The 22,766-nt window shown below is 38.3% G+C and overlaps 2 protein-coding genes across 8 annotated transcripts in view; both read left to right on the forward strand.

The window, feature by feature from the left end:
- The first annotated feature begins 1,172 nt into the window (after positions 1-1,172).
- Positions 1,173-10,311, forward strand: LOC131988120 (heterogeneous nuclear ribonucleoprotein Q). Of its 3 annotated transcripts, none has more exons than XM_059353146.1 (12): positions 1,221-1,392; positions 3,641-3,800; positions 4,790-4,908; positions 5,210-5,317; positions 5,989-6,102; positions 6,358-6,534; positions 6,672-6,807; positions 7,179-7,384; positions 7,487-7,636; positions 7,749-7,870; positions 7,970-8,295; positions 8,774-10,311. In XM_059353146.1, the coding sequence occupies exons 2-12, from the start codon at positions 3,653-3,655 to the stop codon at positions 8,797-8,799; spliced, it is 1,632 nt and encodes a 543-aa protein (XP_059209129.1). In that variant the 5' UTR covers positions 1,221-1,392; positions 3,641-3,652; the 3' UTR covers positions 8,800-10,311. The 3 variants fall into 3 exon arrangements, with proteins under 3 accessions (XP_059209130.1, XP_059209129.1, XP_059209128.1); XM_059353145.1 differs by having other exon boundaries at positions 1,227-1,392; positions 8,771-10,311; XM_059353147.1 differs by lacking the exon at positions 3,641-3,800 and having other exon boundaries at positions 1,173-1,392; positions 8,771-10,311.
- A 2,944-nt stretch (positions 10,312-13,255) lies between these two features.
- The window catches only part of LOC131987726 (sorting nexin-14-like), a 44,480-nt gene continuing 34,969 nt past the window's right edge, over positions 13,256-22,766 (forward strand). For 2 of the 5 annotated variants that reach the window (XM_059352584.1, XM_059352582.1), the window contains exons 1-12: positions 13,258-13,533; positions 13,705-13,888; positions 14,815-14,935; positions 16,906-16,979; positions 18,491-18,569; positions 18,664-18,707; positions 18,787-18,874; positions 18,955-19,039; positions 19,923-20,079; positions 20,278-20,353; positions 22,516-22,560; positions 22,678-22,758. In XM_059352584.1, coding sequence (XP_059208567.1) covers positions 13,752-13,888; positions 14,815-14,935; positions 16,906-16,979; positions 18,491-18,569; positions 18,664-18,707; positions 18,787-18,874; positions 18,955-19,039; positions 19,923-20,079; positions 20,278-20,353; positions 22,516-22,560; positions 22,678-22,758 — 987 coding nt within the window. In that variant the 5' untranslated portion in view covers positions 13,258-13,533; positions 13,705-13,751. Of the gene's footprint in view, positions 13,534-13,704; positions 13,889-14,814; positions 14,936-16,905; positions 16,980-18,490; positions 18,570-18,663; positions 18,708-18,786; positions 18,875-18,954; positions 19,040-19,922; positions 20,080-20,277; positions 20,354-22,515; positions 22,561-22,677; positions 22,759-22,766 lie in introns of all 5 variants that reach the window. The other 3 variants (XM_059352581.1, XM_059352580.1, XM_059352585.1) reach the window with 3 other exon arrangements.

Below are 22,766 nucleotides of genomic sequence, written 5' to 3' on the forward strand. Positions count from 1 at the left end.
GTAATTTTGTGTCTTTTTTGGTCATTTTGTGGGGTTTTTTTGGGTCATTTTGTGTCTTTTCTGGTCATTTTGTGTCTTTTTAGGTCATTTTGTGTCTTTTTTTGATAATTTTGTGGTCAATTTGTGTCTTTTTTGGTCATTTTGTTTCCTTTTTTTGGTCATTTGTGTCTTTTGTTAGTCATTTTGTGTCTTTTTGTGCTAATTTTGTTTCTTTTTTGGGTGATCTCAACTGTGCGTCTGGGATTCTGTTCAGTGAGCTGGTGTCGCGGACAAAATGCATGTTAAATTTGGGGTTGCGACTCAAAAACGTTGAGAACTACTGTTCTATGCAAAGACCCAAGCCCTGACCTATTCTTTTGTTCAGTGTTAAATCAATGAGAAGAGTGACACCGTGTGGTAGAGTGTGTGACCTGCCTCTCTGGCTCCAGTCAAGCCCTGTGCTTTATATACAGTCTATGTGCTGAACACTGTAGCATAGAGGCTGGGGCTGCACGGTAAAGTACAAGTGTTGCTCTGTTGATGCCCCACATACACTATCATGTTCTGGATTTAAATATGTGTGCACTGGCACATTTTTTTTATGAGAATACTAACCATTTAAAAATGTTTTAGTTCATTATTACTGGTGGTGGGGGTAGATTATTATAAAATATGAATAATAAGCTAATTTATGTGATTGTTTGCTTATTTCATAGTTGCATATTTTTATATTCAAGTTCAGTTTTTATTCTCACTATTTTGTTTCTGTGCCTAAGCTTTTAAATGTTGTATGAGTATTAGTTATTAGTCACCATAACGGTGCTGTTGTGGTGAAATGACTCGTCGTTAGTATTTATGATGGATGCTTTGAATGACCTGCTGCTCTTTTTTTCCTTTTTTTTTTTTTTTTTTAAACTTTATTAGAGCAACATGGTGCCATACAAGACAATACAGCAACAAAACGCCGTCAGGGGGTTTCAACAATACAGAGGCAAGCTTTCATACAAAAACATTATAAAGTGTACATAAATTCAAAGTTTTTATAGCTTTCATGTTGGTAGGTTTCTTAATAGACTTAATATATTGTTTGGTTTCATTTTCAAAGACAAGAAAGAGGTTTTTTGATGAACGTAACGACATTTATGGATATGCCAGTCGGCTAACTGCATCATGAGACTGAGACCTGCTCCTCTTCTGTAAAATGCATACAAGGCGAGCCCGTGCGGGGCTGTCCAAGAAACCCCATCGACGAGACAAAACTCGAGGCGTGAACGTGGCAGCCATTTTACATCATCAAGAGTGAATGACTGAAGCCGGATCAGTGCCGGGAGTTTTACACTTTTTCTGTCTTTTAAATATCACATTTATCTTCCTAAATAATCAACACCATACACGTTGGTGATCCAGCGGCAGGTAGGGCGAATGCTACTGTTTTGTCACGTGATTTGTTGCTTAATTGATTGCTTAAAAAGTGTGAATCTAGCGGTGCTGTTTGAAACAATGTGGGAACTGGTGGTGGTCGGGAACGAGTTCTCCACACCGGCTTTTTGAAATGGACTCTTCCTACATGGCGGCACGTTGACAAACCACGCATCCAGCAGGCTAAACCTCTAGCCCTCAAGGCCTCGTTGAAGCGAATTAATTTTAAAAGCCATACTTTGTCAATCGGTGAAGTCCGCACCGACAAATGATGTTGTAACAATGGCCTCAATGAAACTCCGTTCGGATTAGCATGCTAGCTCAGGCTAGCCTATTTTGACAGTTCATGGAATTGACATGCTCATTGTCATCGTGTGCTAACAGCAGCTAGCTGGTAAAAGCCAGTTATCTCAACAAGAATATGCGATCCAGCGTTGCTCCTGCACTACCTGAAATTGCCCTTGCTTACTAACCCTCAATACTAAATGCAGATGTATTGATAGAAACGGTATACTAGCGTCTTGTTATTGTCCCCATGAATGTCCCTAGTTAGCTTCAATGCTACAACATTAGCTGTGCAAACTAGCCCGCTAGCTAGCCTCAACGTGTCCCTCCCCGCGAAATCTAACGTCTACATTTCAGTTGGAAATAATTTATTCCTAGATATTTCTGAACGCTAGGTAGTAGAAAAACAAGTCTGCTTTATAATCAGGGGATCCTAGTTGGTTTTAACGCTGCAGAGGTGTTTTTACCACAGAGTAAGCACGTGGTTTCTCATATGAAATGAAGACTACAAGATATCGGTTGCTTTATGTGCTTTAAGATGTTAGAAAGGGGAAGCGTTGGCTCGGTTAACGTAAGGGAAAATACAAGATTGCCGTCCACGTTCTGCTCAGTCCAGCGTTGCCACATATAGTAATGTGATCAGAGCAGTTAGGTTGCTGTTTGCACAAGTTCATGCCCCAGTGTCGGCCGATCCAACTCATGGGAAGCAATTGTTGGGTTGTTCAATAACGTGACAATTAAAGTATATATCTGAGTGTCACAGTATCTGCTATTAAAGTGTTAAGACACAAATGCTAAAGGGTGCATACTTGGTCATTGGTCAGTTACCGGAAACCGGCTTTACTCTGATGGAACACGTGTATCAGCTATCTAGTCTGTGCTGAAGTCAGCAGTGAGAAGGTAAGTTAACCTACGGAGACTTGGGCTGTTCACTTAGTTTTTGAATATTTTTCATTCTGCCACTTTACTAATGTTTACCATGCCATGTTGGTATCATTTTTTCAGCACGACCTATATGACCTGATAACTATTGATTTTACTTAAATTTACTGGATCAACCTTTTGAACCCAAAAGAAACCCCAAAAAACATAAAATCGGATATCTAAAATGTTTTTTTTTTTACCTTCAAAACATAATCACGCGCAATTAAGAATTTTGAATGTTGCAAATGTGAACACATGTTGCAAATATAAGATATAAAATTAGGATACTATCTAGTTCTATATTTTATACTACATATGTTTGATATTATCTCCGGTTTACTTATTATCATCAAACAAAAACTGGCATGGAGTTTCAAGGGAAGTGGACACTGCTGGTTTTTAAGTTGTGACGTCAGGAAGAAATGATGCTCCGCTGCGTTTGTGGACTCCAGAGGGTTAACATATAATTTAGAGACCAAAGCAGACGTTTACACCACTAGCGACCACGAGGGCTAACGACACAGGCGTTAGCAAGTGAACTTGGCACCTTTTGCACAAAATTCTTAACCCAGAACAAACCAGGATGGAAAATACTGCCACATGGACACAACCCCAGTAGTTTTTGCTGTTTTTACAAGATGTCATTCAATTGATTTCTGTAGGGAATTTGCTATATGCATTGTCTGTCTTGCGTGCAATGTTCAAACATCTGTCAACTGCCTATATACAGGTTTCTGGGCTTCTGCCTCATGCAAGCTAAGAGCTGCAAGTGTTATGTCAGGATAGTGAAAAGTCTCCAGACTGTACAGGACCACACAACCATCATGACTTGTTTTGCACGCATCCTGTCAATTAATAATTTGTATTAATTAATACAAAAGTCACTCAGTATCCAAGATCATAAATGGTAGAACTAGTTCCCCCTCATTTTTTATAAAATTTTCCTGACAAGTCTGAGACTTTGCACTCCTCTGAAAACATCCCAAGTCTTGCCCTTGACCCAGGATTAATTTGGCTCATTGCATTTACACAGATTTCTGGAGACATGGCCACAGAACATATTAATGGAAATGGTCCAGAAGAACCAATGGACACCTCTGCTGCAGTTACCCATTCTGAGCACTTCCAGACTTTATTAGAAGCTGGTTTACCACAGAAAGTTGCTGAAAAACTAGATGAAATTTACATAGCAGGTAAGGCACGATGAATATACTTGCATATTCAAATATGCAATTTTTTTTGTTTATCAATTTCTTGCATGTACTGTCATTTTATCACCTTTTTGAATGGGGGAATTGGGATCATGAAGCAACTTTTTGTGGTTTCCTTCCAAAATGGGTACTGCAGTGCTACAAAATATAAAATTACACATTACCAATGTGAAAATGTGTAAATGATTGCAGCATTTGCATTCCCAACATGGTTGCATGATCACTGGTGTCAGGGCAAATGAATTGTCCTCTCCCTGGGAGTGTCTTGGAGAGCCTGCCTAGTCTATTAATTCATTTCTATGAAGTTTCTCCGCATTCCATAAAAATATGGCAGAGGGATGGACTTGTGTATGTAAGTATGATGTCAGCTTAGGGCTATGAAGCTTTGGTCAGACCTTTACCAGTTTGTATGGGGTGAGCTGCAGTGACAAAGTCCGGGGGTCATTTTAGGACTTGTTTGGTCGGCCAGATCTAGAAAAGTACCGGTCTGGCCTTTTCAGCCAGATGGGGCCAAGACAGAAACAATGGCAGCAGCTGTCTGGTGTGTGGCTGCCTGGGACAGGTGACGGCCCCTCCATAGAGGAGAATGCAGACCGGCTCATTAGAAACTCCCAGGCACAGTATAGAGGGGCACTGGCATATCAAGTTGCACTGTCACATCTGTTGTGATTAGTTCTGCAAAAAAACTTGCTGGTTGGAGAGTAAAGTGCAGCCTGACTACTGAATAGTGCCCCGTTAGAATAGGCTGGTCCTGCTCCTCCATCCTAATTTAAGTAATATTTTTTTTATCCACTATACAATGCAAAATATATTTGTTATGCAAAATAACTTGCATGCAAATGTTTCCCTTTGATCCATTCAGTTGTACTCAAATTTCTGTGCTTGAATGACAAGGTAGTAATGCCAACTTTTTCTCAGTCTTCCCTTCCTAGTAGCTCATCGTTTGTCTCTCCATCTTGTCCCCCCTCCAGGTTTGGTGTCACACAGTGACTTAGATGATCGAGCGATTGAGGCTCTGAAAGAATTCAACGAGGAAGGTGCTCTGCAAGTCCTTTTGCAATTTAAGGACAGCGACCTCTCACATGTTCAGGTATGCATGTGGCGCTGTTTGTTAAGATTGCATAGACCTTTAATTTCTGATGCCCGCATACAAAGTGGATAATTGTCCTTCGTGCAATGTGGTGTATAATAGCATGTAGTTGACATGTGGTTGCGGAGTAGCTCTTAGCTGTCATTGATCTCATTTGCAAGAAAGATATTTGCGGCCATGTTTAACAGCTTATTGATTTTAAATGGAGCCAAAAATCAGAAGTTGGTCAAATGATGTGTACATTTTTTATTCACATACTTAATGATGGATAGTACTTATGTGATTTTTTTTTTCCTTCCAGAACAAAAGTGCCTTTCTTTGTGGCGTGATGAAGACGTACAGACAGAGAGAGAAACAAGGGACCAAAGTGTCAGACACCAATAAAGGACCAGATGAAGCCAAAATCAAAGTGAGAACTAACTCTAAAATCTGAGAGTTGCATCTGATTTATAACAAATTGTGTGAATGCTGATAAAATGCTTTCGGGAGTGAAAATATACACCCACCTGCCACTTTGTTAGGTATACCTAGCTTGTACCAGTTTGGGCTCATTTTTGCCTTTGGAACTTCCTTAATTCTTCGTGGCATTCATTCAACAATCTGCTGGATACATTATTCAGAGACTCTGGTCCATGTTGACATGATAGAATCACGCAGTTACTGCAGATTCCTCTGTCATTTTCTCTTCTTTGGACACTCTGTAGCTTCTAGAGATGGTTGTGTCCAGTATATCAGCACTCAAACCAGCCTCTCTGGTACCAACAACCATGTTCAAAATCCCTTAAATCAACATTCTTCCCCATTCTGATGCTCTGTTTAAATTTCAGCAGATTGTCTTGACCATGTCTACCTAGGTGCCTAAATGCATTGAGTTTCTGCCATTTGATCAATTTAGATACTTGCATCAACGAGCAGTTGCAAACGGGTGTAGCTTAAAAAGTGGGCGTAGCCCCTCTCTATAACAAGGATGCCCTTTGAAAATAGGAAGGATTAAAACTGGATTTTTTTCCTGTCCCCTGTGGAATTTTTTATTTTATTTTTTATCACTGATTGTTCTTATCAATGTTTTCTTATCCTCAGGCTTTGCTGGAGAGGACTGGCTACACACTTGATGTGACAACAGGCCAGAGGAAGTATGGAGGTCCCCCGCCAGAGTCTGCTCACTCAGGGGCCCAGCCCACCATCGGTACAGAGGTACAGACCACGTCACCTTGAGTTGTACCCTCAATTTACCATGTTAATTGTATGTCGTTGGCTAAATGCATTCAGGTTTCATATGGTGTCCAAATGATGAATCTTTTTTGTCACCTAAAGTAACCTTGGTTACACTGATAGTTTACCGCTAAGAGCTGACTGGATACCTGTGTTCCTAAATGTGTGTTTACCTCACATGTCAAGGTAAAGACTTGCTCTAATACACCACATTTATATTTCCTCTCAACCTGGCAGATATTTGTAGGCAAAATCCCCAGAGACCTCTTTGAGGACGAGCTGGTTCCGCTGTTTGAGAAAGCTGGCCCCATCTGGGACTTGCGTCTGATGATGGATCCTCTCAGTGGCCTGAACAGAGGCTACGCCTTTGTCACTTTCTGCACTAAAGAAGCTGCACAGCAGGCTGTCAAATTGGTACGTTTACTCCATTGCAAGTGTGGTGAGAAATAAAGGAAGTGATGGAATGGTTAAAATGCAGACAGTAGAATTTAGCCAACAAGTAACAAGTAAGCTAAGTTCATTTTCTTCTCTTACCCTCCATACTTCCACAGTGCAACAACAACGAAATTCGACCGGGTAAACACATCGGCGTTTGCATCTCTGTGGCCAATAATAGACTGTTTGTTGGCTCCATCCCCAAGAGTAAAACAAAAGAGCAGATTGTTGAAGAATTTGCAAAAGTCACAGGTGAGTCCCCATTTTCCTTTGACTTCTCTTTATATAGCTTAATAGCTTAATTCCTACTTTTTAATATATTTAGGTTTGAAATAAAAGAATCAGTGAATGAACATTTGAGTTTGTTCAAAGCATTTCCTGTTTGTGTCCAAATGATGACTACATTACAAAGCAGGAGTGACTCACGTTACCATGACGGCTTACCGCTAAGATCTGACCGGACACTAAACACATTCTGAGTGATGGAAAATAAAACCTGCAATTATTTTTAATGTCTCTAGTTTGTTAGGCCATTGATGTAAGCGTGATCGATGTTGAATAAATCCAGTTAACCCTCTGCTGGCTTTTCTCCACCTCTCCCCCCTTGTTTCTTGTCTCTACAGAGGGTCTAAATGATGTCATATTGTACCACCAGCCAGACGACAAGAAGAAGAATCGGGGCTTTTGCTTCCTGGAGTATGAAGACCACAAGACGGCAGCTCAGGCCCGCCGCCGACTGATGAGCGGCAAGGTGAAGGTGTGGGGGAATGTGGTGACCGTAGAGTGGGCGGACCCCATTGAAGACCCAGACCCAGAGGTCATGGCCAAGGTAAGCCGCAGGCCAGGAGGTCATTAATAGCATACTGTTGAGTCAGTTTTCTTTCTAGAACGGTCTATTGCACATAACTGAACCTTGTTTCTCCATTACCAGGTCAAGGTGCTTTTTGTGAGGAACTTGGCGAGCACTGTTACGGAGGAGATACTTGAAAAGGCCTTCAGTCAGTTTGGCAAGCTGGAGCGGGTGAAGAAATTGAAAGACTACGCCTTCATCCACTTTGAGGAAAGAGATGGTGCTGTGAAGGTACGGACATAAAAGCCCCTGTAACTGGACCGATACACAAGACGTTTATCACCAGCTTAAAGTGAAGTTTGTTGCAATTGCAGTGAAAACACAATCTCAATCAATTTTGCAGGCTCTGGCTGATCTCAACGGCAAAGACCTTGAGGGAGAGCACATTGAAATCGTCTTCGCCAAGCCCCCCGACCAGAAGAGGAAAGAGCGGAAAGCCCAGAGACAAGCTGCCAAAACACAAATGTAAGAAGGAGCAATGCAACTCACACCCTTTTGTCACGCACTTATCAAACTGGCTATAAAGCAAGACGTCATGTTTACATTGAGTGTGTCATCTTTCAGGTATGATGAATACTATTATTACGGGCCCCCCCACATGCCACCACCCACGAGAGGCAGGGGCCGAGGCGGGCGGGGAGGCTATTCTTTCCCCCCCGACTATTACGGCTATGAAGACTATTACGATTACTACGGATACGACTACCACAACTACCGGGGCGGCTACGACGACCCGTACTACGGCTATGATGACTTCCAGGGGTCTGGGAGAGTACGAGGAGCGAGGGGAGGAGTCCGTGGCGGCGCCAGCCAGACCAGGGGCCGCGGCGGTGTCACACCAAGGGGCCGAGTAGGCTTCTCCCAGCGAGGGGGCCCTGGAACAAGCAGAGGTATATTACATTTTTCTGTGTGATAATGTGAGTTTTAAATGAAATGAGCCTCACTGCGGTGGCTAATGAGGCTTGATTTTGCTGTCCAGATAGCTGTTTACAAGTGCAAAAGAACAAATGAAAGCAGCTGTAGAGGGATGACCTACAGGGCAGCTATTGATTGTATTGTAATTATGTTGGTAGTAATTATAAGGCTGCACTTTAACTTAAGGTACACCTGCTTATTGGCCTCATAACTAATCCCTGACGGGTGTCCTCTTTCAGGGCAGCCAGTCAGTTTGTTGGCCAGCAGACAAAGGTCATTGACAAGAGAAGAGTGCCAGCCATGTGGCAAAACACTGTCCTCAGTCTGAAGTTTTGCGGAATTTCATTTAACTGTCAGCATGATGATGGATGGGGAATGTGTGCAACACGGGTGTCGACATTTTCTTTTCAAAATTCTGTACTAATTTTATCCTCCCTCTCATTGGTCCAGCAGGGAAACGGGGCCGAGGGCGGTCCTGACCTGTCACAGTGGATACTGACTTGATGTGTGGGGTTACACCGTAAGCTGCAATGGATGTTGAAACAAAAAAAAGAGCACGACAAAAAGGTCCAATGATATTCCAGCCTTACAGAAGAAGCATCTCCTCTCCCCCTCCCCCCCATGTTTTTTTATTTTTATTTTCATTTGTTTTTGAAACTGCCACCTTAAAAAGATGACCAGAGGATTCTAAATACTCGCCACAGCCTCTTTGCCCCCAGCCCCTGTACCCAGCCCTGATTTACAGGGCTGTATGTATTGCCCTTACAATCTTCCCCTTCCCTGTCCCTGAACATGCCATTTTTAAATAATTATTGAAAAAATTGCACTTTTAAGTTCTTGGGTTTGAAGTGGCTCAAAGGAGCTTGATGCTATTGTATATTTTTGTGCTAATCGCAATTTTTATTGTCGGAATATCCATGTTCTTAATCGTTTGATCTGGATGTTTGACAGAGAACATTTGCAGGTTTTTAGGGTGTACCCACCTGGCATGGATAAGTCAGGCATTCCAGGAAAGTGGTTCTTTTCAGAACTTGTCTTTAAAGGGTTGGTTGACTACCTCAGTACAGAGGACTAAACTACCCGGCCTGTACTGTAAATAGGGAAACTATATTGATGAAAGCAGGGCTTGTTTTCATACAAAATATGCACAAGAGCTGCAGCGCAAAAACAATGTACTTAATGTAATATAGTCATTTTAGCTGCAGCTCTGACACTGCAAACAGTCAAACTGGGCATGCAAAACAATCTCATGAGATGAGTCTGAACAAGCCCTGCTTTTATCCTATTTTGAACTGAATTAGCCGCCTTGCTTCTTCAGAGTATGTAGTTACTGGTTGTATAGTTTTTCGGATAAAATGTTACTTTTGTAAAGGCTTACACATCACAGGCATCCAACTGCCTTTGATTTAAAAAAAAAAAAAAAAATTAATAAAAAACAAAAATAAAGCCCTGCAGTGTCCCTTTTGTGCCACTGTATTATTCCAGTGGGTTTGTTTTTATATTGATACATCTTCAAACAACGTCAGAATCATGTAAAACAACCTAATCCAATCCTACATCATATAAGATCATGTTAATCTTGAATGATCCCTTTCCACCTCCCAAGACAGCAACTTTGTGAAAGATTTCTGAGTTAATCTTGATAGATGACTGAATTGCCATATTGCCCAGCCAGTGAGCATGTGTGCCTAACGTTAGCTGCTATGATTTGGTGAGGGATCATAGTCACATAGTGGTAGAAGGGATACTGCAGTGAAGGATTTCTATTTCCCGGGTATAGCATAAAGGAAACTGCTCTTCAATCCCAGTTTTCTATACAGTTAACTCCCTCAATAAAATCATAACAACCACCTTTTGAAAAAAAGATGTTAGCAGTTTTAAACTATTGTTGGTGGCCAACAACGTTTTTTGCATTCCTGCAAATAAATTGTTTTATACTGTAAAATGGAGGTGAGTGTAACTTATTTTTGTAATAAAGTTTTTGATTTCTATCTGTGTCTTAGTCTTTGGATAAAAAATCTTTATGCGGTGCAAATGCTCTGCTAATAATTTAGTTGCTGCTTGATTCAGATTTGCAACAGGTCTATTTGAAGCTTCTCATTTTGCATTTGGTTGAGTGATCTAAATTCCTCTTATGATGTGAAGACGTGTTTACTATATTGAGGACAAATGCCTGCAAAAGAACATCACTGGAAACATTACACCAAGGAAATATGAAGCACAATGACGTTTATATCAGGCTTTAACTAATTAACAGGTTTAATTTTAAAAAAATCTAGACATGAGCTTTTCTTGCCATGACTTATAAAATACTGCAGTGAAAATGGTTTATTTATAGACCCAAAGGCAATGTAGGTCAATTATTGGGTTCCCATTTTCACTTGCATTTATGTGACTGGGAACGTGGCTGCCCTAAAGAGCATGTTAATATGATTTTTATACTATTTCCTAAATATAATTACAGTATTGTAATCTTTATAAATATGGCAAGTAAGATAATTCCTTATTAGCTCCCTGGTGTCGCTAAAATTGTCTTTCTCTATTATCTTAACGCCTCAAACACATTAAGGCTCAACACTAACTAAATAAGGTGCTAAATATTCAGGTAACCATAGCAACATGACTGATGTGATTACCGCAGCTGAACTAATTAGCTTCCAGCTTATGGGCAGTTAACTGGTTAACCCCACATTTTTTCCACGTTAGGTTGACACTAAAACGTAAATAAAATGGATTTTCAGTGTCCGTGTGTAGTTTTCTTGAATTAACTGTGCAGCTAAGTTATTAATCAAGCACTTTGAGTCCATTATTTAAGTAAATAATACGAAATTGACACATTTGAGTAACGGCTAAATTAGGACACCTAGTTTAGTCGTGTTTTCTGTTTATTTGAGGTAATTTGTGGCTGATACACTTAGACGACAGAGTGTTACAAGCAGCCATGGACAGAATTTAGATTTCAGAGGTGGGGACACAATATCTTTAATAAAACTCTTTCACTTCACTCTGTTTTCTAGTAACTCTTCTAGTTTTCTATTGTTACTTTTAAGTTTACTGTTCCCTTTGTGGTTTGACCTTTATCACCTATATCTCCTCCAGCCTCTCCTTCTATATCTCCTCCAGCCTCCTTCTATATTTCCTCCTGTATCTCCTCCAGCCTCTCCTTCTATATCTCCTCCAGCCTCTCCTCCTATATCTCCTCCTGCCTCTCCTCCTATATCTCCTCCTGTATCTCCTGTATCTCCTCCAGCCTCTCCTTCTATATCTCCTCCAGCCTCTCCTTCTATATCTCCTCCTGTATCTCCTCCAGCCTCTCCTCCAGCCCCTCCTCCTGTATCTCCTCCAGCCTCTCCTCCAGCCCCTCCTTCTATATCTCCTCCTGTATCTCCTCCTGCCTCTCCTCCTGTATCTCATCCAGCCTCTCCTCCTGCCTCTCCTCCTGTATCTCATCCAGCCTCTCCTCCTGTATCTCCTTCTAAATCTCCTCCTGTATCTCATCAGCCTCTCCTCCTGCCTCTCCTCCTGTATCTCCTCCTGCCTCTCCTCCTGTATCTCATCCAGCCTCTCCTCCTGTATCTCCTTCTATATCTCCTCCTGTATTTCCTCCAGCCTCTCCTCCTGTATTTCCTTCTGCATCTCTACTATCCATCACCATATTGATTCATGACATGAACAGTGTGACATTTTGCGGTGTAACAATCATCAATTTTATTGTTACGGTTATAGAGGAAAAAACTTAGTTTCACAATTATGAGAATGGATGTATAAAATCACATTTGTAATCCGAGGTTTTATTGTATTTTTCCCTAAATCTTTCATTTTTGGTGTTTTTTAAACAGTTGCTGCCTTTCAACACACATGAAAATAATGAATAAAAATAATCAAAAGTGTATCTCTTTGGCATTAAATGTAAGCTTTTTTTAAAATCTCTGCATTGTTGAGCTTCTACAGTTATAATAATAACAATTATACATTTTATTTATCAGCACTTTAACTCTTAGGAGTCCACGAAACCACCGGAGCAAGACTTCTTCATGACGTTGCAACGTAAAAACGAAGCAGCATGGAGCCCTGCTGTCAGCTATTTCACAAGTTTCCATGTCCAATTTAGTGCATCAACCCTTTTTCAGCAAGGTTTAAAACACCTCGACCTAGTGTAGGTTTTTGCAGCGATTTTTCAAATTTTGCAGTTTGCATTCAGCATTTTTAATACAATATTTTGTCTTTAATGTTTTTTGTGTGGTCTTTGTAAATTTTTGTCTGTTTTTGTGTGTTTTTTATGTGTGCTTTCGTGTGTTTTTTTGTTATTTTTGTGTTTTTATGTGTTTTTTTTTGTTGTTTTTTTGTGTGTGTTTTTTTGTCATTTTTTGGGTGTTTTTTGTAAAAAAGAAAGAAGAAGTATGCATATTTGGTGTGTTTTTGTGTGTTTAAAATCTGTTTTTATGTTGGTTTTTTTTGTTTAAAAAGTGTGTTTTTGTAATTTTGTGTGTTTTTTGAACAAAAAACACACACAAAATGTTGATCCAGTAAGTCAAAATGAAAAAAATAATAATCAGGTAATATGGGTGGAGTTGTGCTGAAAACAATGATACCAACAGGACATAGTGAACACTTTTTAAGTCGTTTATACAGACAAAATGAAAAGCAGCCAGAAACCGACAAAATAGCCCCAAACTCTAACGGGATAAAACTCAAAAACACTTTACAAGATTACTGAGAGCTTTGTAATTGATGAGGCGGATCTTGAAGTGGATGCTGCTCTATTGGGAGCCGGTGAAGGTGTTGCAGGATGACTGTAATTTGAGTAATTTACACTTTGACTTTTAAAGAAGTCTCTTATGTCCACTTTCAAAAAATGCAGGGGACATGTCCCCTGTGTCCCCCCAGAAATTACGTCCGTGCAAGCAGCTGCTGTGAGCGAAGCGGAGGTGACATCACGCGTCTCCAGCGCTGCAAACGTTGCCTCTCAATGGACAGAAATGACAGCTAAAGCGCCGCAGCCATTAGACAAACAGCTCCAGGACAGCCTATGCACGGGTGATGCTGTGTAATTGCCTCTAATCCTGCTGTGGTTTCCAGCTGTGAACGCCACCTCTCCTCTCCTTCGCTCATGCTACAAACAGCCAACCTGCGCATTTATTCTGCACATTCATGATGGTGTCGCTGCTGGACTACAATGAAAAATGGCCCTTAACATCCACCGTACACTTACAGTAAGTGCTGGAGTCGATAAATAAAATCACTACAACCTGCTTGGTATGTAAAGTAAAGAAGATGTACAGAATTACATGATTTTTTTGGAGCGACGGTGCTATGTGTCGCTCTTTTAACGCCTTTATTTATTCTGAGACAGTCGCTGCATGATGTTTTTCTTTATTTGACAGTAATATTTAATAGGCTACATGTGAACGGGCGCACTAAAGCGACCAAGATGGGATGCATCAGGGCTTGTTTGCAGAAAATAAGACGCACAGTGAAGCTGGAGCGGTTCAGAGAGCTGGGCCGACAGTATCCAGTCTTCTGCTTTCTGCTGCTACTGCTGCTGATGACCACTGTGCTTTTAAACAGGTAAACACACCTACAGAACTGTTATTTCTCTTGTTACTTATTAGGGTTGTCACGATACTAAAATGTTCAACTCGATACCGATACTCAGGAAAATATTCGATACTCGATACCACAAGGATAGAAACAAAGACCCCCACAATTTAACAGTAATATTTTTATAAACAAGAAAAATGCAATATGTAAAAATTAACAGAACATTAACAGGTTAAATATTTATAGTAAAAATCAGTTGTGCTTAAATAAACTGCAACTATGATAACAAGCTTCAGCTCTGAGGTAATGCAATGAAGAAATAAATAAATACAATAAACAGTAACAATTAGAACAATATTTTGAGGTTGTATGGTTTAGCTGCTTAATAAGTTGTTGGATCGATACTTTTGAAAATGAGTATTGTATCCGGATACAAGGTTTTAGTATCAATACTTTTTTGAGCATCGATACTTTTGACAACCCTATACTTCATATACACTGTCAAAGAAAAATCTGTTTATTTTACGGTACAATACCTGCAGCTGTGGTTGCCAGAACTTCACCGTAAAAGTGACAGTGAGTGGGTTTTCTAGTGTAAATTGAAATGTAAATATCTGCAAAAACTGTAATTTAGACTGAGAAGTCACTTTAGTTTTAGGGTATTTGTGTCCTTGTGACAATATGGTATTTCTCCATTAATTTTAACCTGTAAATATATATAAAAATATTTTTACAGTAAAATGTATTTTTCTACAGTTTTTCAAAAGTCTTGTACTATTCCTTGTTTTATGGTAATTAAAAGTGTCTACTACGGTGATATGCAAATTATAATTTTATGCCGTATTTCTCATGCAATTTGACTGTGTTTTATTGTAATTTCTACAAACATTTTTTACAGTGTTTGTACAATGTTTTACTCAGTTAACTGCTGTTTGTTTCTTCTCTTTTGACAGATATATTCACATTATGATGGTGTTTTGGTCCTTCCTGGCTGGAGTCGCCACTTTCTACTGCTCTTCGGGGCCCGAGTCTCTACTGCCAAATGTCTTATTCTCCATCAAACCAAAAATCAAGGTACCTCAGAAAGCAAGAATTGCTGAATAGAGTTGTCTGATGCTGACTAAATTATATTGGGCAGCATTTGTGACTCTGTCAGGGTTCCCACACGGCCTGGAAACCTGGAAAATGATTGACCAATTTTCCAGTCATGAAAACATATGGAAAATGAAATAAAAGGTCAAATGTCCTGGAAATTATTAAGTTATCCTGGAAAATTATTTATCCTCCCCCTGCCTTATATTTTTTATTTTATTTCCACTGTTTTTTTTTTAACATAAATGAATGTGATTTAACATGGCTAAATTGGCATTACAGCAGTCAATCAGTCAATTAGAGAGTCTTTATTGTCCTTATACTGGATAACGAAATATACATGTACATGTTAATAAATAAAAAGTATTGTATATTAAGGCACACATTAAATAAAAATAAGAATAGGACAAAATTATTTATAAAGGTATGGATATATGGGGGCTGGGAGTGAGAAAATAAAGTGCACTGTGTGTGTGTGTGTGTGTGTGTGTTCTTGTACTTCCTACATAGTGAGGACCAGAACACGTTTTTAAAGTGAGGACATTTCGGCCGGTCCTCACTTCTTTAAAGGCTTTTTTGAGATTTCAGACTTTATTTTAAGGGTTAAAGGTTACATGATAATGATAATTAACTGAAACTGTATTGTGTGGTTACAAAACTAACAAAATTATAGTGAAAATGTCCTTTATTTTCGTCTTTCTCAACTTTTTTCATACATAGTGAAGATGGATAAGACAAAGGAAATAAAGGCAAAATTTACTGTGACCTTTTTTTATCTCCCACCCAACAAATACCCCATTACAAAAAACTAAAACTAATAAAAACTAAACTTAAACTAAAGCATTTCAAAAAAATAAATACTAAACTGAAACTAGCAAACTCACTCTAAAAACATGAAACAAAAATTCACAACGAAATTAAAACTAAAACTAATGGGATTCACTGTTCCAATGAGGGCCCTCACAAAGAAAGAAGTACAAGAATGTGTGTGTGTGTGTGTGTGTGTGTGTGTGTGTGTGTGTGATTTTGTAACTTTTAAACAAATCAAATGCAATTCAAAGGGCTTGACAGGTTGGTTAAACAACAAAAAGCAAGTTACAACAGTACAAAGGAACACTTCCAAAGAATGAGCAGTACAGGGGAATGTATTAATGTATGACATAATAACTTGGATAACCTGGAAAATTCCTGTAAAATAATTTCAGGTTCGGAGTGGGAACCCTGTCTGTGCCTTGATCATTACAATGTGACAATACCTTTAGCGTTTGTGTGTTTTTAAAAGGTTTTTACTCATAAGTCCAAAGTTTACTGAGATTACTATGGTGTTTAATTGATTGATTGACACATATTCCCCATGATTTAGACAGCTCTGCAGCTGCAGGGAATGATGTGTAGGTTCTCCATTAACCCTATAAAGCCTGAACCGTGAAATAATTGCCAGAAAATTCTAAATTTCCAATACTGGAGTGTTTGTTGAACTGGCTAACATTTTTTTAAATTCAATATCAATTTTCATATGAATTTAATTTGGATCATATTTGATACATCAGGTCTTTTTGTGCAATTTTTTGCTCACAATTTGCTTTTCTTGAACTCACATAATCATATAAAACCTAATATTTTTAAACTTTTCCTTTTAACATTTTCCTCAAACATACAAAATATTTTTTTCCATATAAAACAACATCATACATCTGCTGATATGAAGTTTTCACGCAGCAATGACAGATCCACCAGTGGAACCAGCAAATCTTTTTTGTTACATCTGGTATTTTTGTGAAATTTGTTGCTCAGTTTTTTTAATCATCAATTCATGTATTCATCAGGTTTTTCAGGAAAAAAATATCACACTGATGATGTAGAGGTCTCAAAAACTTATGTATCAAATATGATACACTTGGCTTTATAGGGTTAAAGCTGTTAATACACATGATTTTAACTTTCTCTTGCAGTCATACCAACAGGAGCTGTTTCCTCTGGGCCACAGCTGCGCAGTCTGTGGAAAAATCAAATGCAAAAGGCACAGGTAAGATACCTGACTGTGTTGTGGTGCAGTGGTACTTGGGGTTAGTGTGGTTGTAGTGTGCTGTTTATGACCTTTTTGTGTCAACAGTAGTTATGCTGATAAGATGAACTCTTAATACCTGCAGACACAACAGGGCACTCTATAGCAGTAGTCTCAATGTTTTAGAGTCGCGACCCCAAATTGAACATGCATTTTGTCCGCGACCCCCACTCACTGAACAGAATCTCACAGTTCAGATCATACAAACTCAGTTGATACGACGAATTTTGAACAAATAATGAAGCAGACAACAACTGAAACATCTCTCTGTCTGTGCATTTATATATATTTTTTTATATTTTATTGTTACAGAAAAGACATAAAATTACCCAAAAAAGAATCAAATTGAAACAAAATGATCAAAAAAATACACAAAATGACCAAAAAATTACATAAAATTGAGCAAAAAAGGACTCAAATTGACAAAAATGACACACAATGACCAAAAAAGACACGAAAATTACCAAAAAAAGATACAAATTGACCAAAAAAAGATACAAAATGACCAAAAAAAGACATAAAATGACAAAAAAAAAAGACACAAAATGACAAAAAAAGACACAAATTGACCACAAAATGATCAAAAAAAGACACAAAATGAACAAAAAAGACAAAATGATTTAAAAAAACACACACAAAATGATCAAAAAAAGACATTAAATGACCAAAAATACTAAAACACATTAACACATGAACACTTTAACACAGTGGAGACAGAGCTGACTTCCAAAATGATTTGGCGACCCCCAGAAATCATCTCGCGACCCCAATTGGGGTCGGGACCCCCAGGTTGAGAATAGCTGCTCTATAGAACTGGATATTCACTGTGACTATGTACTCTACCATACTCCTGTATAACCTGGGTTTACTTTTACTAGTCAAAGACAGGGTACAAATAAAACAAAGTGATTTGTTTGGAAGCGAAAAGAGAAAAGTTAACTTGAAAATAGTAATCTGAATTAATTATAGATGGACCCATGATGAAATTCTGCCTTAAACTTATTGTATTTGTTTTTTTTTTTTTAAAAAGCATTTAATGTGGTCAATAATACACTGTTGTTTATTATGAAGTTATTGAAGATGTTACACTGCCCTCTAGTGATGGAAAAGGATTCTAATGATTTTCAGAATGATCAGGAGTTGACCTTATTTTAAAGTACTAGAAAATAATAAAACAAATAAGCGTAAATAGGCAGAAAGTGTAGTGAATGGATATGTGAGGTTGTTGACTGAGTTTATGGTTGCAATTAAGGTGCAATATGAAAGCATAAGATACGGAAGAGTAATAAAAAATAGAAAATAATAATAATAATAGAGTAAACTAAGTCCAGTTTATATGTAGTGGTCAGATACATAAATAAGTGTTCTGGCTGACTTGATGTGCTGATAAAATAATCAAAAGACAATTCTGAATCTTTATTACAATGTATAATCCTGTGATCTTTGTGGGTTTTTTTTCAATGTCCTGATAGACCTACTTTATTACTGGAAAACTATCAACCATGGCTAGATCTGAAAGTTCCCTCTAAGGTGGATGCTTCTCTTTCAGAGGTAAAACATGCATGGATAAAACATATATTTAAAGTTATTATTAGATAAATAGACCAAATGATGTCATAGTCTGTTTTATTTTTATTTTTTCAAGATTCTGGAGCTGGTTCTGGAAAATTTTGTGTACCCTTGGTATAGGTAAGCCATTTTTCTGTATTTTTTTAACTGGTATATTGTGTTATAGAGACATGTGTGACTGTATGTTGTTTCTTTTCAGAGACATCACGGATGATGAGGCATTTGTTGACGAGCTCAGAGTGACTTTGCGCTTCTTTTCAGCTGTGTTGGTGCGCCGAACTCAGAAGGTGACAAATTAGACTGTGAGCTGTTCAAATTTTGGGATGCTGATTGACTGAGCATTTATTATTTTTAATCTGTTTTTCAGGTGGATGTGGCATCGCTCATCACACAAAAGCTTCTTAAAGTTTCCATGAAACACATTGAAATAATTAGCAAAGCAAGACAGAAAGGTATGTAAATCAGTGTATCATTCGTTCTTTCCATTTTCAATTGGCAATCAAAAATCAAATAATGAAAAAATGAACTGGTTATTTTGTTATTTGTTATTATTATTATTATTTATTACACAAAAAAACGGGAAAAAACATGTTTTTTCATGTTTCAATATTAAGCTCAGATCAAAAATAAAAAATGGAAAAACGGGCACCCGGACTGAATTTGAATATCATGCAATTAATCTTCTTTCCATATTTATCTGGTATTTGGCCTGGTTGTGTAACACTTTATTCTGAAAACTGAAAACCGCACGTCGACAAAACAAATACATTTTCGAAGCGACGTAATTTAATTATTTCACGTGGTGTGTTGATGTAAAGTTAATACTTCATCTCCTCTCTGCTGGTAAGAGTTTTATACTGAAAAAAAGTAATAACGAATGACACTAAAGTGTTTATTCTTCATGTCAGCTCACTTGGAGCAGTTTCAATGAATTTACCGTAAATATCACAATATGGGTGCAATACATTATATAGTGGCGGCTGGTTTGACTACGGAGAAAGCGAATGACGGCTCACCGGACCGCAGTCAAACTTCCGGGTCACGTTAACCCGACCAATTAAATATTAAAATCAAATTCATTCCTGGTGCCCGTTTTTCCATTTCGTATTATTGATCTGAGCCTAATATTAAAATATATGAAAAAAACAAGCATTTTTTGTGTTATTATCAAAAACAAATAACAAAACAACCAGTCAATTTTTCATTATTTGATTTTTGATTGCCAACTGAACATAGAAAGAACGAATGGTACACGGATTGTATGCATCACCCTGTTTTCAGTCTTTTCTTTATGTTCAGCATAAAAAGTAACCAGCAAACCTCTCTCCTCTATAGTCAAGAACGCAGAGTATCTTCAACAAGCGGCCCTGGAGGAATACGGTCCTGACCTCCATGTAGCACTCCGCAGTCGCAGAGATGAACTCCTCTACCTCAGGAAGCTGACTGAAATGCTCTTTCCCTACATCCTGCCACCCAAGGCTACAGACTGCAGGTAACTCAGTGCTGTGACAATAAAAACCTGCCTTTGTATATTTGCCAAAGTGCTGCACAAACATCACAGCATCAACTCCTTAACTGTCCCCCAAGGAGAAAGTCTGACAGCATTGACACTAATCAAAAGTAGATAAGGATCAGTCTTCACGCTCTTATTTTCTTATTTCCTGCTGCATTATGTCTTCGCTCCTCTTAGATCTCTTACTCTCCTGATAAGAGAAGTCTTGGCTGGTTCTGTCTTCCTTCCTTCAATGGACTACTTGGCTGATCCTGTGAGTGTAGTAGACACATTAAGGGCAGATTTTCTGAATTTAAAAAAAAAGTCACTTAACCCATAAGAACCCATGGTGACACGCGTGTAACTAACACTTAAAATGTTCTATAATCTCCCACACTGCAAAAAAAGAAAAGTTGGGTGAACTCAAAATTTCAATGCAACTTCAATAAAATTTTAAGTTGGACAATTAAACTAAATATTTTAGGTTTTGTTTTTGAGTTTGCTCAACTCTGAATTCAGATTTTTGTCAACTCAACTGTAAGTTGTACTAACTTATAATTTTACATTATAAGTTATAATAACTTTTAATCCTTACTTCTGCAATGTGCTGAATTGGCACGATTGTAACGGCGCTATGAAATGTCAGCTAATGTTGCGACTAAAATTTTGAGTTAGCATTGATACGCTAATGGCTACTCTTGTAGCTGTAACAAGCAACGCCGCTAGCATCAGTTAGCCGCTAGCATCAGTTAGCCACTAGCATCAGTTAGCCGCTAGCATCAGTTAGCCGCTAGCTTTCGCTAATGACCGAATTTCACCGCTTTCCCCGCATTTCACAACAAAGAAATAAGAGTTAGCAGAACTATTGTCCCTTGTTGTGAACCCCAACTTAAAGATATAAGTAACAACAACTCACAAACTTGTTTTTGAGCAGACAACTGGCTTCCTTTGTTGTGCTAACTTACATTATTGCGCTAAATGTCAATAATTTATATTTCCAAGTTTTACCAACTTAAATCACTGTTTGAGGCCAAAAAATACAAGTTGGCTTTTTTTGCAGTGCATATACAGCTTTATGCCTCACCTTAACTCATTAAGTCTCTAAGCAAGACTGTTTGACTGTGACAAGAAGTGATTTCTCCAAAATATGGGTGTGACTGGAATAGAGTTGTTCCAATACCAGTATCGGAAATTGCTCCGATACTGCCGAAAATGCTGCATCGGTATCGGCGAGTACTGGAGTCCAGACACCGATCCGATACCACGTAATTTATTAAATTAGTAATCTATTTACTGGTTCGCTCCGTTAAGCTCTGGCACAGTTCTTCTTCGCCGCTCTTAAAACAGTGGCGATGTGCTGCAACCTCCAGCCTGCAAACACATGTAGCTTTCAAAATAAGAGCACATGGATGTGTTAGCAGAGTCCACCACAGAATTTACAAGAAGACTGTCAAAATAAAATGCCTGAAATAAAACATAGAAGAACCCTTTTTCTCCTTTACAATAATTCTCTAAAATATGCAATGATTAAGATGGAATAGTTCATTAGAATGTGCGAGAGGCGCCAAACTTAGGCTTTTAGGTAAAAAATGTTCTAAGTTGCTGTTGCACTACTGTTTTATATGTTTTATTTTAAAATAATTGTACAAATAAATGGCTTGAATCTGCTGTATTTATTAATGTTTTACAAAGGGTTTATCCTGAGCCAGGCCTTACCACAATGATAATCATATCACAGTCATGCAGTATCATGCAGTAGTATGAATTTTTTTTATTACATACTGGTATCGAATCGGTACTCGGTATCGGCCGATACCAACAGCACAAGTATCGGTATCGGGAGGGAAAAAATGGTATCGGAACATCTCTAGACTGGAAACAGATATGTGAAAAAGTAGCTAATTTCAAAAAGCTTATTTTTTGTTAGGAGGCTAAGTTTAAACCCATTTAACAATTAGGGTGTCCTGTATTGCATTTAACCCGTGTTGACCATATTTCCTGAAAGGCAAAGGCAAATTTGTGTTTCTGTAAGCAGAAAAGATGTCTAGTTTATTTATTTTAAAATAAGAAATATCATAAACATAAATTCCATAAACGCCCAATGCATCGTTTATGTCACATCACAGACCTTTAACATTTAGGGGTAGAATTTTTTTTTTTAAAAACATCATAAATGTGTTCTATGTGGTCCACTTGGTCTGTGGTCTAGCCCCTATAATTTTCCTTTAAGGATAAATCGGTCTGGGTTCTTATGGGTTAAAGCCCTTTGCTGATACAGTTTGTCAATAAATGGTGATTTGTATTTAATAATGCAACGTGTCAATAAATGTTATGAGCATGCAAATGGAGGACAAAGATGTGTCTTCAGACCATCAGAAGTACTTCTAGTGTTCTATGTGAGTTTTTAACTTACAGACTGCTGTTTGTTTTTTTTAGGACACAGTGAATCATTTACTTTTGATATTCATCGACAACTCCCCTGTAAGTACATGTTAAACTGTGAACAGGCACTTTAATTTAGATCCTGCATATTTCAACATATTGCTCCAGAGTGTATATTCATTGATGGAGAAGATGAACATGTTTTGTCCCCTCCAGCCTGAAGAAGCCACAGAGCCTTCTTCAACATTGGTTCCTTTCCTGCAAAAGTACTCTGATATTCGCAACAAAAAGCCTTCTGTAAGTAT

The sequence above is a fragment of the Centropristis striata genome, chromosome 16, assembly GCF_030273125.1.
Source record: "Centropristis striata isolate RG_2023a ecotype Rhode Island chromosome 16, C.striata_1.0, whole genome shotgun sequence".
Classification (NCBI taxonomy): Eukaryota; Metazoa; Chordata; class Actinopteri; order Perciformes; family Serranidae; genus Centropristis; species Centropristis striata.